Consider the following 16967-nt stretch of genomic DNA (forward strand, 5'->3'; position numbering starts at 1 on the left):
AACCATTACTGTAGAAGGGCCGCAAAGGAATCAGCATCCCCAGGGGAGGGCCAAGTGTCAGCAAGAATGCTAAATGAGCAGTTATCATCCAAATCACAGCCTAAAGCTCACCACGTAAAACATAAAAATTATATCCCTGCCGCTGCCATGAAAACAATATTGTTACACTCACTCCTTTTTTTAACTTTTTAAAAAAATTAATTAATTAATTAATTTTTGGCTGTGTTGGGTCTTCGTTGCTGTGTGTGGGCTTTCTCTAGTTGCGGTGAGCGGGGGCTACTCTTCATTGCGGTGTGCGGACTTCTCACTGCGGCGGCTTCTCTTGTTGCGGAGCACGGGCTCTAGGCACACGGGCTTCAGTAGTTGTGGCTCGCAGGCTCTAGAGCGCAGGCTCGGTAGTTGTGGCGCACAGGCTTAGCTGCTCCACGGTGTGTGGGATCTTCCCGCACCAGGTCTCGAACCCGTGTCCCCTGCATTGGCAGGCAGATTCTTAACCACTGCACCACCAGGGAAGCCCCTTGTTACACTCACTTCTAAGGAAATAGTTTTATTTGGCTACTTCAAAAGGTAACATAAAATGTTCAGTCTTTACTTACCTTCCTGTTGTAACTGAGCCAAGAAAAGTGCAAGGTATGTGTCTGATATTAGTTCTGGACCCGTCAAGAGAGAATTCAAGTTGAACCACTGGAAAAAAAGTTGTCAATGTTTAAGTTAGTGCACATGTAAGTAATAAGGAAGTTTCACATGTTAAGAATAGATATAACCCATCTAAACTTAGTAAGACTGTCTAAAGACTGAAAACATGTCAAATCAAGATTTTTTTTAAGTAATTAAATAATGTGATTCTAAAAAATTGAAATAGAATGTTGCAAATTTATCACTATTAAATGTTTTAAAAGTTTGCTTTGAGCCATAAGCTTTAAATCCCTCCTCCAAAAAAGAAAAGAAACTGATAGCCAGTATTTTAAAGTATCTTTATTGATAGCGACAATTAAATCTTTTTTCAAAGGAACAGCCCAACAAAATCCTCATCTAATCATATTATATTGATGGTGGAAGAAAAAGGAAAACTACCCAGTTTTCTCAGTGCTGATAATCTTGGTCAAAATAGTTCAATTGAGAGAAAGCCAGACATTCCAGGAAGAGAATTTATAATTGCCAACTCATTTTAAAAAGTAAGCCATTACTGCATGTAAGTAACATCATTTGGTCACTACTTCATGGGCCTCCTAGTTTAACCCACAAGATACAAAAGTTTCAGAAGTTACTGTCAGCAACATGACCAACTACTTTTCCTGGATTTTCACAGAGATAATATTTTTCTCAATCATCTTTTTCTTTATACAGGGACCTCAGACAAGAGTCTATAGGGAAAAATACAATTTTAAACAAAAGTACAAATTAGAACCAAAGATGATAAGCCATACTTTGACATTTCCTGTATTTGTCAAAGATAATTTGAAATGTGTAAATTCAATTTTGAAGAACTAAAATTTTAAAAATTTCTCAAAATAGGGGACTTCCCTGGTGGTCCAGTGGGTAAGACTCTGTGCTCCCAATGCAGGGGGCCCGGGTTCGATCCCTGGTTGGGGAACTAGATCCCACATGCATGCCGCAACTAATAAGTCCACATGCCGCAACTAAGAAGCCCACATGCCGCAACTAAAGATCCCGCATGCTGCAACAAAGATCCCGAGTGCCACAAAGAAGACCCGGCGCAGCCAAAGTAAATAAAGAAATACAAAAAAAAAATTTTTTTCCTCAAAATAATAACGTAAGTTTACATGCAAATCAATACAAAAGAATTTCTAGAATTTAAGTCTTCAGATCTTGAAAGTGAAGAATACCTGATCATATTTTTAAAGATCTAAATAAAACCCAGAGGTTAAATAACCTTGGCAGTTGTCCTGCCCTGGTTTTTCCCAGAGTTGATTCCCACCTGGGTCAGTCTTTCCTGCATCACACCACACCTCCTTACTTGCTCTTTGCCCCCCCAAGGAGGGACCTTAAGAAATAATCAGTTATGATGAAGCTGCTTCTAGGCAGCAGACTTAAAAGGTAATAGCAAGGCTTTTGTTTTTGAATTATCTTGTATTGATTTAATTCAACTTTCTTGATTTCATTTCCTTTTTTGTTTTGTATTAGTTTATTTTTTAAAACAGCTTTATTAAGGTATGATTGACATGCAGTGAACTGGCCATATTTAAACTATACAATTTGAAAAGTTTTAACATATGTATATACCCATGAAGCCATCACCACAACCAAGAGTGAACATATTCGTCACTGCCAACTTTCCTGCGCCCCTTGTAATCCTCCTCTTTCACTGCTCCTTGCCCTCCTCATCCCCAGGCAACCACTAGTCAATCTGCTTTCTGTCACTACAGATTAGTTTGCATTTTCTACACTTTTATATAAATGGAACAATACGGTATGTAGTATTTTGTGTCTAGGTTCTTTCACTCAGCATAATTATTTTGAGATTCATCCATGTTGTTACATGTATCAATAATTCATTCCTTTTTACTACATTAGCCTGTTTTCAATAATCCTCTTTCCGGACTTCCCTGGTGGCACAGTGGTTAAGAATCCCCCTGCCAATGCAGGGGACACGGGTTCGAGCCCTGGTCTGGGAAGATCCCACATGCCACGGAGCAACTAAGCCCATGCGCCACAACTACTGAGCCTGCGCTCTAGAGCCCACAAGCCACAACTACTGAGCCCACGTGCCACAACTATGGAGCCTGCGTGTCTAGAACCCAAGCTCTGCAACAAAGAGAAGCCACTGCAATGAGAAGCCCACGCACCGCAATGAAAAGTAGCCCCCACTCGCCGCAACTAGAGAAAGCCCACGCACAGCAACGAAGACCCAATGCAGCCATAAATAAATAAACAAGTAAATAAATAATGCCAAAAAATAATAATAATCCTCTTTCAAAGTGTCAAAATTCTAAGAAAAAGGACTTTAACTATTTCAAAAATGGTATCGTGTATACAAAGATCACTGGCAATTATTTTAAAAAATAACACTTTAGGTACTTTTCTTGATCTTAGAAAAAGCCTTGCTCAAGACACATTCCATGTCCTTTTTTTAGAAAAAATAGAAATGATTTATGCAGATACATATATTACATGGCATTTTGGAATGCGAATAACCTTGTTAAGCAAAAGCAAACATGACTGGAAATTTTTATTCATGCTAGACACTATTTCAGGCTTTGTGACATTGCTACGCTTAATACAAACCCATGAAAATAGTAGTTAACTGACGGAGCATCTTTACAACATAAAAACTCATAAACATATTAAAAGTGACCACGGCTGTATTGTCTTATTAAATAGAGAATTTTACTTATGTCCTCTCTCTCTCTATTGAAACCAGGCCACATACACACATTACTGGTGAGTTTCATTTGCAACTGAAGTGAAAGGGACAGGCGCCTTAAAGACGAAGGCACAAATCCCTTACACTTCAGTTGCAAATGAGCTACAGAATGAGGAAAAAGACAGGGGAAGAGGGGAAGCATTACCTGTTTTCCTAATTTTCTAACTGTAAACCAGTGCTCTTTATAATTGCATATAAATGATCTTTCATTTCTAGAAACAGGAAAAAAAAACATACATAATATTAAGTTGAAATACTAGAGTTCATATTCATTTAGTTTGTCTATTGGAAAGTATTACACAAAACCTATGAGGATTTAGGATTATATTCACAGTTTTAAGTATCACTGATTTTTAAAAAATTACAAAACAGTATGAATCTCTGTGCAGATAAGTGACGCCGTGCAAAAGCGATGGCACCACACCCCATTCAAGGATCAGCTCTGCACTGCCAGACACTGAGGGGTCAGGAGGGCTCAGTGGGCAGATGTTCACAGACAGCCGCAAAAGGTGAACTAGGAAAACCTGAGGGATTGAAACGGGCAATATCAAAACAAAAGCATGCAAGATGTATTTTTCTCCTTTAAGAAAGTATAAATTTAAAAATCAAATGTAGGAAAGGCAAAATAAAATCTTACATGGGATCGATCCTGAGCCTCTGATACTCTGGACTGTTAAACAGGATTAGTTCTAAACCCCAAACTTTCAAGGCATTGCTTATAACCTGTTATAAAAAAATAACAACTTTTAAAAATTCCAGATTTAAGTGGTGTAGCCATGTTAGTTGTATACACAATTGTAGTTCATATATAAATTTCCCCAGAAGGTTATGGTTTTTAAAGTGTGTGTGTGTGTGTCTAGATATATCACTAAGTCCATAAATAATATACAAACGTAACATTAAAAGAGTACTTTTCACACTAAGTTTCTGGAATGTTCCAGAGAACCACACAATTCCTAGATAAAACTGCCTCAAAACTCCAGATGTATTTTCTATCCAGTAAGTGCTACTCTTAAAACTAGTCCACTGCAAACGTGATAATTTGGCTGCTACGGGTCCTGCTTTAGAAAACTGATAGTCAACTCACTACCTGATGTGTAATAATGATAATTTTATGTCTATTAAAATGAGTTATTTCTGGGGATTTAAACTGAAGCTTTCATAAATTTTAAACTTCTGTTATCATGGGTTTGTGATTTGTAGGAAAAAAACAAAAGATAAACCTGATTATTTCAAACTGAGAAAAAAAAGGGAAATTTCTGAAAATTCACTACCTTCCCTCCAAGGTAGCCAACAAAGCAGTAAGTGAACCAGGCACGACTACAACAAAAAGTGAACGCTATGAGGTGCGCAAATGTGAACTGGCACCAAGAGCAGCGCTGCAGGGACTTCCCTGGTGGTCCAGTGGTTAAGAATCCACACTTCCACTGCAGGGGATGCAGGTTCCATCCCTGGTTGGGGAAGTATAATAAGATTCCGCATGTCACGGCCACGTGGTACAACCAAAAAAAAAAAGAGCAGCGTTGCACAAACAGGAAATGGCAAGCACTGGCCCTGCTCAGGCCTCTGCTCCAAGCCGTGCAGTAGCTGTCACCTGGAACGGTCCACAATAAAGCACTGGTTGGAAATGCTGGTGACTGAGGAGTCCAGGAAGACAGTACAGCAGAACACAAGCAGAGATATCTGCAGAAAATGTTCCCCCAAGAGAAGTTCTAAAGAACGCTGGATACGCCTCACAGGTGTTAGAAATGGAATGAAAGATCCACGGATGAAAGAATCAATCTCACAAGTACACATATATTCACCCACAGAATTCAAGGGGAGTGATAAGATTTAAAAAGGAAAAAGGCAAAAGACACAGACCATAATGAAGGAATCCAATCCTAGTGGGCTGATTTAAATGGAAGGTAGGAAAGTGTTGTATTTTCTCAAATTTACACAGGAGATGGTAAGTTTGAAATCCTGCGACTTACTGGAATTACGGTTATTAGCATCCGGATGCAAATTAACAACCTCCTTTGAGGAAGCCCTCCTCTGAGATGAAGATCCTGTCATCCTAATTGTCATGTTTATCTGCATAAAAATCTAGTACTCTGGTATAGAATCTTAGACATAATCTACTGGAGGAACTTCTGAAGGTTACATCATTACAGTGACTATGAAAGACTGTGAAAAGCATACCCTGAGCTTAAACAGTGCCTGGGACATAAACAACACTTAGTAGATGCCTGTGACTACTTACTTGAATAGAGAAAAAGCCACTGTCATCCATATTTCCAGAAGGCTGCTGTTTAATTTGGATAGGTAGTTGGGACAGGGGTTGAGGGTGGGAAGAGAAGGATAGTGTCATTAGTGTGCATATTTAAAGTAACATCTTGTGCATTCCCATCTACAAAGACGAGAGCTGATTTATAATTAACAAGTCAGATCCCCATAGGAAGAGCGGTTCATCCTTTTCTAAACAGCACCCACATTTCTTTAAGAAGTGTGATTTAGTGAGTTTAAAATCAGTACCTGCAAAAATGTGCGATAGTCTTCACTAGTAACTCCTCCTTCTGCCATTCTCATCCTCTCTTCCTCATCTAGCTGGTGTGCAATTGAAGATAATTCCACAGGGCTGAAGTATTCTCCTTGTAACAGGTTATTCAAGCAATGCTGAGCACAAAGTGAACCTTCTTGCTAATATTTCCAAAAGAAAAAATTCAAATGGGATTTGTAAAACAGATTTGTACAGTATCTTCCCTGAAACAGAAATTTAATCATTAATTTAACACAGCCAAACCAAACATTTTTAGCTTTAGACAAGCATGATTCACACGGGTACATGCATTTTCATTTGTTAACATTTATTTTATAATTCTACCATAATGAAACTACAATTATTTAGCTATATGATCAAAAATTTAAGAATGATTTATACTAAACAAACACCATCTGTCAAATACACCAAATCCAATTTTTATTAAAAACTACTCTATTATAATAAACATTTAGCCTCCTTTGTTTTCAGTGGCCAAAATAAATACATTTTTGGAGATTCCATGGTAAATTACTAATGCTGAAAAGGAATTTTAATCCCTAGAACATTTTTTCTTTTAACAAGATAATCTCTAATCCATCTAAATGTTCGTTCATGGAATTTCAAATCCATGAACAGATGAAGAATCTCAAAAATTGATATAGTAAGAAAAATTCTGTTCGATGTTTATGAAGACTTATAGCTACAGAGCCAAGGTTCTCTTCAAGAACTCTGCAGATAATGTACACAGTTTTGGTGCATGAGCAAAACTGTCCAAAAACCACCCCTGGAGTTCACTTCTGGACAAACAGCAAGGGGGCTGCATCCAAGCTCAGTTCTCCAATTGGGAACTGGGATCACTGGCTCCCTGTTATGGGTGTGGGGAGAAAACAACTTCCCACAGGCCCTTCGCGGGCTGGGCAGCTGGCTTTCTCACACAACTGGCACCCCAAACCTAAATCCAGGCTTCCTCCAACTAAGCAGCCTGTGTATCACCCCTCTCCCCTCAACACTGCTGCTTTCCTGTTTCCCTATAAGAAGGGAGACTAATGGGTGGATGAGATCCCTCCCAGTGAACCCAGCCCCGGGTTGGTCTTTCTGTAGTATGATGGCAGATGGGAGAACACCTTCTTCTCCTGCTAATAACTCTGGCCCTCTAAGTTCTCCATTTCCCCAGTAAAGTCTGTTCATTAACCCAACCTGTCTGACATCCTGCAGTTTGTTTCGAGCTATGTCACACGATAGGTCAGACCCCAAAGACCAACACCTTGCAAGATACATCTTCTTCCTGAGTTAATTTTCTAGGAACAAAATTCCGCTGCTGAAGAAGATACAGGATATATGTATATAATGGAATAGGAATGCAGCACTGAGACAGTCTGAGTGTGAGAAAGGGGGCTGAGACAAGTTTATCTTCGTATTTTGGTACAGAATAAGTAACCTGCAGTAAAGAAGACACTATCCATCCCTCAAGTCATAACTACGATGGTGAGAGAGTACTTGTCTCCACTTCTTTTTTCTTCTACTGTATTCCTCCTGCCAGAAAGCCAGTCTCACTGAACAATATAATGTGAATTGGAGGGATACACAGATGTCTACTTATATTCTATTGAAAAGTGGGCAAGACAAACAAGAACTCACAAGAGGATAGCCAAATGGATAAAAAACACAGAGGGGGGCTCAACTTCATTAACCACCAGAGAAACCTATATTAAAACTACCAGTGTGTTACTACTACACACTCCAGAATGGCTAAAATGTTGGAGACGATTAGAGACATCAAAACTATTATATACTACTGATGGAAGTGTAAATTAGTTTAACCACTTTGGAAAACTACTTGAAATATCTACTACAGCTTAACATTTACCTACCCTATGATCTAGCAATCCCACCGCTAGGTACATAACATAAGCAACAGAAATGTAAACCTGTGTTCATCAAAAGACATGTATAAGAACGTTCATAGAAGCACTATTTGTATTGGCCCCCAAACTGGAAATTACCCAAATGCTCATCACAGTAGAATGGCTAAATTGTGTTACATTCACAAAGGACTACTATGTAACAATGACAGTGAGTTAACTACAACTACCTGCAACAATATGGATGACTCAATCAATGTTAAACAAAAGAAGACAGACTCAAAAGAGTACACTCTATATGATTCCATTTACAAAACTTCAAAAACAGACAAAACTAACTAATCGATGACGTTAGAAATCAGGGTAGTGGTTACCCTTGCAGGGGTGGAGGGAGAGTTAGTATCCTGGAAGACGAACGATGTAAGGGGGCTTATAAGATGCAGGTAAATGTTCTGTTAATTGATCTAAGTATTATTTACACACTTGTGTTCACTTCATTAAGCTATACTCTTATGATCTGTGTGCACCTACACGTGTTATCCTTAATAAAAAATTCAAACAACGATAAAAAAGTCTCTACTAAGATACAGGTACTTCACATTAAGAGCTACCTAATACAGTGACCAGACACTGGATTATCTTGGAATTTTCTGTTTGCTGTCAGGCTACATGCTTCAGTTTGGGGCTCTCAGACTATGGTCACCATATGTAATAACATACATAGAAACAGTGAATCCAAATATTTGATTTTAAAATTCTCTCTATAAAAAATTAGCTTTAAAATACAAAAAATAAGCACTTGAAATTAAACCTAATTGAAGTAATACTGTATTGCTTTAGGAAATTATATCAAGTTCTGTACTTCTAAGATGATTTAATAGAAGGAAAGAACAAATTGTACAGTCAAATTTAAATAAAATTATTTTTTAAAGTCACAAGATGAGTCAAATTCTACATGGACCAAAAAAATTGTAAAATGGTCCCATCTAAGATTATGCATTTCCCTGCCTGCCCATCCCACCCCCTAAACTATCCCCAACCACTTCATTCATTCATTCATTCATTCAACTATGCCGGGTCTTAGTTGCGGTACTCAGGATCTTTGCTGCGGCGTGCAGGCTCTTTAGTTGCGGCATGCAGAATCTTTTTAGTTGAGGCATGTGGAATCTTTAGTTGCAACACGTGGGATCTTTTGGTTGTGGCATGCAGGCTCTTAGTTGCGGGATCTAGTTCCCTGACCAGGGATCAAACCTCGGCCCCCTGCACTGGGAGCATGGAGTCTTAACCACTGGCCCACAAGGGAAGTCCCCGCAACCATTTCTTTTCTTTTTTTTTTAATTTAGTAATTTATTTATTTATTTTTGGCTGCACTGGGTCTTCGTTACTGTGTGCGGGCTTTCTCTAGTTGCAGTGAGCGGGGGCTACTCTTCGTTGCGGTGCGTGGGCTTCTCATTGTGGTGGCTTGTCTTTGTTGCAGAGCATGGGTTCTAGGTGCACAGGCTTCAGTAGTTGTGGCGTGTGGGCTCCACAGTTGTGGCTTGCGGACTTCTAGAGTGCAGGCTCAGTAGTTGTGGCTCACGGGCTTAGTTGCTCCGCGGCATGTGGGATCTTCCAGGACCAGGGCTCAAACCAGCGTCCCTTGTATTGGCAGGTGAATTCTTCACCATGCAACCAGGGAAGTCCCCCAACCACTTCTTTCTCATCAAACTTTAACCAAAGTTGAACAGAAGTTCACTTTGCTATAGTCAAAGTTCAGTGGTATTGAAATTCCATGATTTCAAGCCCAGACTTTATTGTGTTGGGATCCAAGGATGAACAAAATGCATCTTCAGTTTTACCAAGATATCTTACAAAACCACCAAGGGTAACTTCAACCAAATCATTCTCACTGTCCCCAGAGTCTTCAGGACCTCCCTGAAACTAGTTCAAATTCCCAGAGACACTACTGCCTCCAACTGAAACTGGGCACAAACCCAAAGGTGTGCTCAGAAATGGCCTAACTGGGGCCACACAATCAACCTAGCAGCACTTGTTCATCTCATCTTAGTAAGAATAAGGTCCCACCCCTTATTATGAAGTTTGGCAAGCACAAGCATCTGAATAACAACAGTGGCCAGCACTTGTCCAGCACTATGTGCCAAGTAGCATTCTAAGCATTCACAACGCTGAGACAGACACTTCAAAACCCTCAAATACAGCGGAGGAAACTGGAGAACAGAGATAACAAGTAACTTGCCCAGGATCATACAGGTAGTAAACGGCAGAGCTGAGATTCAAACCCGGGCAGAGGTTTCAAGTCTGTACTATTACCACTTCCTTAAGCCACCTATTTGGAACTTGGTGATTCTTAAACTTCAAATATCCTGAAGATGGTTAAGAACCACCAATCACAAAAAAAAAACATAACGAATGTCATAAAGTCAAATCTCAGCATCTTTCCAGTATTTTCACTAATTTTAAATATAATCCCAACAAGTTTGGCTATCATTCACAGCTGTAAACACATAAAAGTACCAATTCAGATGGCACACTAACCTCACCAAGAGCTGTCAGCAACAGAAGGGATAACAAAAACGACAGAAATCAGGCACCAGAACTAAAAAAAAAAAAAACCCAAACAACAAAAAACTCCAGCAGTTGGTGGCCATATAGCACTAGGGTTTAAGTTAGGGATTGGCAAACTCTAGCCCTTGGGCCAAATTCAATCTGCCCCAGGAGCTAAGAATGGTTTTTACATTTTTATATGGTTGGGAAAACACACACACATACACACACACACACACACACAAGAATATGTGAGAACGTAAAAAACCTGCAAAGTCTAAAATATTTAGAGAAGGACTTCCCTGGTGGCGCAGTGGTTAAGAATCTGCCTGCCAACGCAGGGGACATGGGTTTGACCCTGGTCTGGGACGATCCCACATGCCACGGAGCAACTAAGCCCATGCACCACAACTACTGAGCCTGCGCTCTAGAGCCTGCGAGCCACAACTACCGAACCTTCGAGCCACAACTACCAAGCCCGCACGCCGCAACTACTGAAGCCTGTGAGCCTAGAGCCCGTGCTCCGCAACAAGAGAAGCCACTGCAATGAGAAGCCGACACACCGCAACGAAGAGTGGCCCCCACTCACTGAAACTAGAGAAAGCCCGCACAGCAATGAATACTCAATGTAGCCCCAAAAAATCCTATTTTAAAAAATAAAATATTTACAGAAAAACTTGTTTACTTTAGATAAATAGCACCATATACATCTTAGGTGCTCAAGGAACACTCTTGATTCATTCAAATATTTATTGAGCACCTGCTATGTGCCAGGCACTGGGGATATATCAATAAACAACTGTTGAGTTTACATTTTAATTTAACAAAGGGCACTCCAAGAGACAATTCTGAAAATGGAGAAACCAAAATTCCAAGAGGAAGTGGTTGCAAAGTCCTTTGTAGTCAGATAACCCTACATGCACAGCTTCCCTAGGGCCAAATTTGGTTCTCCGGCTCTCCAAACCCAGGACCTAGAGTTAAATGTATGTGGAGGAGGGGAAGGGAGTGCTCTGGAAAATGTCATGTTGAGCTCAAACATTCCCAGAATGGACAGTGTATGAGATGGACAATGGGCCCTATGGTTACAGGTGCTTTCCATACTATTGAAATATGCCTGAAGAACTTTAAGTCTTCATTTGCTAAGTACCTATAAGTTGATAAGGGTAAATGTGTTCTTGAAGTAGGTTTAAGTCTACATTCATGCTGATAATTCAGAGTGACTGCTTTCAGGTAAGTAGATTTTCATTAGGCTAGCGTCCAGCTTCTTTTGATCCCATGGTTAAGCAGCTACCTTCGCTGAACTCTATCCAAACTAGGTACCAATCATTATTGTTAAAAAATATATATTGTATAATTCTCAGGAAGTGATGTGCACAAATTTAAAATCTTCAGTGTTGAACCATCTGGTCCTACAGCAAAGCTTTTGAAAATCAGTCATAAAAATATGCCCACTCGAGGTTCTCTTCATCCAGTCTCCTTAGCCAAGCAGCTAAATTTCTCTTGTCCAGGATTCATATAACATGTCAGTCAAGTCAAAAGACTGGTGATAACCGTACCACTGAGACCTTCCTCACCCACACATAAAAACTGGTCTATTCTAGTACCAAACTTTCTGAAATGTTTTCTATAAAGAAAAGCATTCCATAACAATTTGGTTAGATTTATACTGCACTTCCCTTGTCTTCGATTGCTTTATCTGATTGCTGTGTGTGTATTTTTAAATGGACAAGTATTTAACAAAACAAAACCCCTTCGCTCCTACTAAATAACAGCCTCACCAGCAACCCTTTCTAAACACGAAACTATTATGAAACAAGATATTTGACAAAGTTGTCCTGAGGACAACTGAGGTTTCACTCACACCCAAATGATTTGATAACTGCGAGAAAAGACGAGTTTCTCCACATGCCACAAACATTATCTTCAAGCGCATGGTCATGGAAGATTCAAAGCAAAACAGGCTAGGCAGACAAAAACAAAATTATTCCTGCCCACTCCTAATACCTAATAAGAAAGCTGGCCTCCTGATCCGGAAAGATGCCATTACCAAAAGAAACGAAACCCAAACATCTCATAACAAAAACTCTTGTGACGACTTCCCAGTTCAGGGGCGCACTGGGTTTCCTACTTCACTTCCCTAAGGGTCACGCCCTCCGTGGGACGAGCCAAGGTCCCTGCCCCCGGGATGCTCATGGACCCAGTGCAGAAGGATCTGAGTGTATGAGAAATTCCAATTTAGAATTGAGGAGCCCAGAGAAGGAAAAGTTAATTCTTCCAACGGGTAGGACTGGGAGAGCGGGGTGGAGTTGGGAAGGGTAGAGGGACGTGTCCAAGAGGTGACTAGCTAGAACCTAGGGAGAGTGGGGGAGAGGAACTGGAGGACTCCCACGGAAAGTGGAGAGAAAGCGCGGAAGTCACCTCCTCTCTCGTGCCGCCGGCCCTGCCCTTATTCCCTGCGGGCTTCCCAGACATCTCAGGCCCGGGTCTCCTCCGGCTCCTCGGGCACGGGCCTTAGGGTGCAATGGGGGCATCGGTGAAACTCCCCTCCAGGTGAAGCTCCTCCCGCCCGGCGAGATCGGGATGGGGGCATCTCGGGCCCCACCCAGCTCCCCGGGAGGCAGCGATGCCGCGCCCCACGCCCGCCACCGCGCTGCAGACAGCTCCCCACCGAACGCGGACACTCACTTTTTCATGGAAGATGGACTCCATGTTTATTTGTCTGGAGCCAACGGCCCCCGCGCCGAACCAACCCCCTCCAGCTCCGCCCCCAGCCCGACCCCTCCACCCAGCATGCCCCGCCCTGCCTCGTGCCACCCCCGCCCACGTGTCTCGTGTAGACCAATCACCCCCGAGGATGCGAGTCACGTGGATCGAAGAGGCGTGAACGCCGGGGCGGTAAACTCCGGAGCACGTGACCTTTGTAGCGCGTCCTCCCATCTCCTGTTGTGCCCCCGGCTGGAGGATGATGCAGCGCCCCCTGCCGTGTGGAGGATCATCTCCGCTTCCCACTCATTGCGGTGGATTCTTAGGCTTCAGGGGGATTGGGTAAGGACCACCTGAATTCTATGTTTTTTGTTTTCTATTTTACCTTGTACCTTCTTTTTATCGCATTTGCATACAATTATTTAATATCTTTCTCCTCCTCCTGCGCAGAAATTCTCATTACATCCCTGAATACTGAGCACTTGTGTAAAAATAAGAGTTAATATTTACGTAGGGCTTACTGTCGGTGGGCACTCTTGTAAGTGCTTTGCATGTATTAACGAATTTAATACAGCAAACTTTGATGTAGGCGTTATTATCCTTATTTTATACATGAGGAAGCTGAGGCATGAAGAGATTAAGAACAGCACAACTAGATAGGTAGACAGATAGTTTGGCTGTAGAACAGAGAGCTGTTGGCATAAAAAAGGGAACTGAAACCACAGGAGTGGATATAATCATCTTGGAGAAAAGGAAGAGACTGAGAAGAGGATCTCACAGAGCTCTGAGGGTAGAGAAGGCATAGCCTAGGAGAAGGGAGGAAAAGCAGGAAGGTGTAACGTATGGAAGCCCCAGGAAGGAAATGTTTCAAGGAGCAGTCAGTGTCAGTTGCTGCCCAGAGGTCCAGCAACATAAGGACTTACAAGAGCCAACTGAACTGTGTTGCTATGGAGACCACTGGTGACCTTGGTGAGTGCAGGTCCAGAGGGACAGAAGGGGCAGTGGGAGGGAAGGAAAGGAGACTGCCAGCGAGGACCAGGTTCTCAAGGGGAGGATTCAGTAACCATTTATCCAATGTCTCTGCATATACAGTCCTGTATTGGAAATACAGTCCTGTATTGGAAATAGTCTGTGTTCTTAAGAAATTGTGGCCTAACTGGGGAAAGAAACCATGGTCTCATGAAGCAAAAAATATGCAAACCAGTTTTTCTGATTTTTTTTTTTAAAGAAAATGTGTCTGTATAGAGAAACATGTATTTCTTTTTTCATGCATATGCATTACAAATCTCTGGAAGAATATACAGAAAACCCAGAGGTTACATGTTTGAGTGGTAAGGGAACTAAGGCAAATGGGGAAAGAGTGGGAGGGAGACTTTTCACTGTATACAATTTTGGTCCTTTTTTTTTTTAAAATAAATTTATTTATTTATTTATTTGGCTGCGTTGGGTCTTCGTTGCTGTGCGCAGGCTTTCTCTCATTGCGGCGAGCGGGGGCTACTCTTTGTTGCTGTGTGCGGGCTTCCGGGCTTCTCATTGTGGTGGCTTCTCTTTGTTGCGGAGCACAGGTAGGCATGCGGGCTACAGTAGTTGTGGCACGTGGGCTCAGTAGTTGTGGCTCACAGGCTCTAGAGTGCGGGCTCAGTAGTTGTGGTGCATGGGCTTAGTTGCTCCGCAGCATGTGGGATCTTCCCGGACCAGGGCTCGAACCTGTGTCCCCTGCATTGGGAGGTGGATTCTCAACCACTGCGCCACCAGGGGAGTCCCTAGTCTTTTTTTTTTGAGCTAATTAATGTATTACTAATTCAGAAAAAATATGTGATTTTATTCATTTCCTGAGGCTGCTGTAGCAAATTACCACAAACTTGGTGACTTAAAACAACAAAATTTATTTTCTTATTCTTCTTGCAGCCAGAAGTCTGAAACCAAGGTGTCAGCAGGGCCATGCTCTTTCCAAAGCCTCTAGTGGAGAATCCTTTCTTGCTTCTTTCAGCTTCTGGTGGCTCCTGGTGTTCTTAGCTTGTGGCACCCTAACTCCAATTTCTGCCTCTTTCTGTACATGACCTTATTCCTTCTGTGTCTGTTTGTGTCCTCTCCCCTTATAAAACACCAGTCATTGGATTTAGGTTCCATCCTAATCCAGAGTAATTTCATGTTGAGATACTTAACTAAATACATAAGCAAAGACTGTTTCCAAATAAGGTCTTTGGTTCTGGGTGGACTTGAATTTTGGAGGGTAATGATCCAACTCTCTACAGTGACTAATTGCTTATTAGGATGTAAATGACCCCAAAGGACCGTATAGTTCTGTTCATTTAGCATGGAGAACAGTGCTTGGCAATATTTAGTAATGTTGAATTACTACTAATCGTTTCGTTAGGCCTTCCGACCTATTGAGTATGTGATTAACAGCAAGCATCATAAAATGAAAAGATCAGTGCCTGGAAGTCAGAATGCAAATTCTGGGTGTGGCTTTGCCCCTGAAGCCATGTGTGAGTTGGGTATTAGATTTGTTGCATTTCCTATTCGGATAACTCCACTTGATATTCGGCACATCCCAAACTTGAACTTCATAAGTTAACTCGTATTGTTCATCAAAACTCAATGACCGGGTTTCCCTGGTGGTGCAGTGGTTGAGAGTCTGCCTGCCGATGCGGGGGACGCGGGTTCTTGCCCCGGTCCGGGAGGATCCCACATGCCGTGGAGCAGCTGGGCCCGAGAGCCATGGCCGCTGGGCCTGCGCGTTCTGAGCCTGTGCTCCGCAGCGGGAGAGGCCGCAGCGGTGAGAGGCCCGCGTACCGCAAAACAAAAAACAAAAAAAAACCAAAAACAACTCAATGACCACACTCTCCAGGAAGCATCCCCGGCTCTTCAACTAACTTAAAAGTTCCTGTCCCTCCTCTGAGCTCCTGTATGTGCCTGTATCTTACTTGGTACCTTTTACATAGTATCATAACAGTTGGTTTGACCATACATCTTTGCCAATACCCTATAAATGTCTTGATGGCAGGGTCCATGTCTTATTTGACTTTGTATATCTTGTAGTCAATGCCTTTCAAATGAATTAGTGAAGCTAGCATCTGAGAATCATTCTTGATTCTTTTCCCCCCATTCTTCCACTTCACATTTTGTTCCAGTCAGTCCTCAAATGTGCATGTTCATGGCTCTTTCCTCTCTGTTTGCTTTGCTACTGCTTAGCCTTCTTGGTCTCTTGTGTATTCCAGGTCCAGGATCTCTGAATTGGTCTTCTGATTCCAGCTTCAGTATGTTTAATTCATAGTGCTGTCAGTGATCTTTCAAAAATGCAAACCTCACCAGTTTATCTTTACAAATGGAATGTTACTACGTATCAGGCACTGGGACTATAACCATGAGAGAGACAAACGGTCCAACTTTCACAGAGCTTATATTGGGGGGGATCCTTAAATAATTAGACGATATTACTCTATTTGAAATCTTTCAGTGGCTTCCTATTGCTGGATTAAAAGGTTCTTTGTGCTCTGGACCTGTCTGGCTTTATCTCCTGGAATTCCCTCTGCTCCAGTCACAACAGCTTCCCTTGACTTCCGGAAAGTCCTCTGAAGAAAAGCTGTTTGTGCCACCACTATACCTTGCACCTGCCTACATTAAAACCCTCATTACAACACACCGGACTGACTACTTCATATGCCAGTGGACTATCAGTTTTTGAGTGTCAAAGGAGTCTTACTCTTTATAACAAGGGTTCGTGCATAGAAGTGAATAAATGTACAAATTTTGGGGGCACAGACAAGTATTACAATAGTTCAGTAGGAGACAGTGATTACTGAGCCAATCAAGGAGTTCCTGGAGACAGAGGACATGAAATAGATGCACTTCCAGGAGACTTCTATTTCACCTTGGACAGTTCAACTTATCTCTAAATCTACCTCATTGAAATTTTATGTTAACAAGCAAGATGTCACAAAGTTATATC

General features: G+C 41.7%; 1 protein-coding gene across 15 annotated transcripts in view; it reads right to left on the reverse strand.

The window, feature by feature from the left end:
• ATXN3 (ataxin 3) overlaps positions 1 to 13093 on the reverse strand; it is a 36535-nt gene extending 23442 nt beyond the window's left edge. For 2 of the 15 annotated variants that reach the window (XM_027120377.1, XM_027120384.1), the window contains exons 1-6: positions 12998 to 13037; positions 5900 to 6064; positions 5628 to 5672; positions 4023 to 4108; positions 3531 to 3597; positions 597 to 684 (exon numbers count right to left, since the gene is read on the reverse strand). In XM_027120377.1, coding sequence (XP_026976178.1) covers positions 597 to 684; positions 3531 to 3597; positions 4023 to 4108; positions 5628 to 5672; positions 5900 to 6064; positions 12998 to 13021 — 475 coding nt within the window. In that variant the 5' untranslated portion in view covers positions 13022 to 13037. Of the gene's footprint in view, positions 1 to 596; positions 685 to 3530; positions 3598 to 4022; positions 4109 to 5627; positions 5673 to 5899; positions 6065 to 12730; positions 12924 to 12997 lie in introns of those variants that run through there. The other 13 variants (XR_003435618.1, XM_027120372.1, XM_027120374.1 and 10 more) reach the window with 13 other exon arrangements.
• Between the last annotated feature and the right edge of the window lie 3874 nt (positions 13094 to 16967).

The sequence above is a fragment of the Aethalodelphis obliquidens genome, unplaced genomic scaffold (assembly GCF_003676395.1).
Source record: "Aethalodelphis obliquidens isolate GAN/ISIS:26980383/991018 unplaced genomic scaffold, ASM367639v1 scaffold21, whole genome shotgun sequence".
Lineage (NCBI taxonomy): Eukaryota > Metazoa > Chordata > Mammalia > Artiodactyla > Delphinidae > Aethalodelphis > Aethalodelphis obliquidens.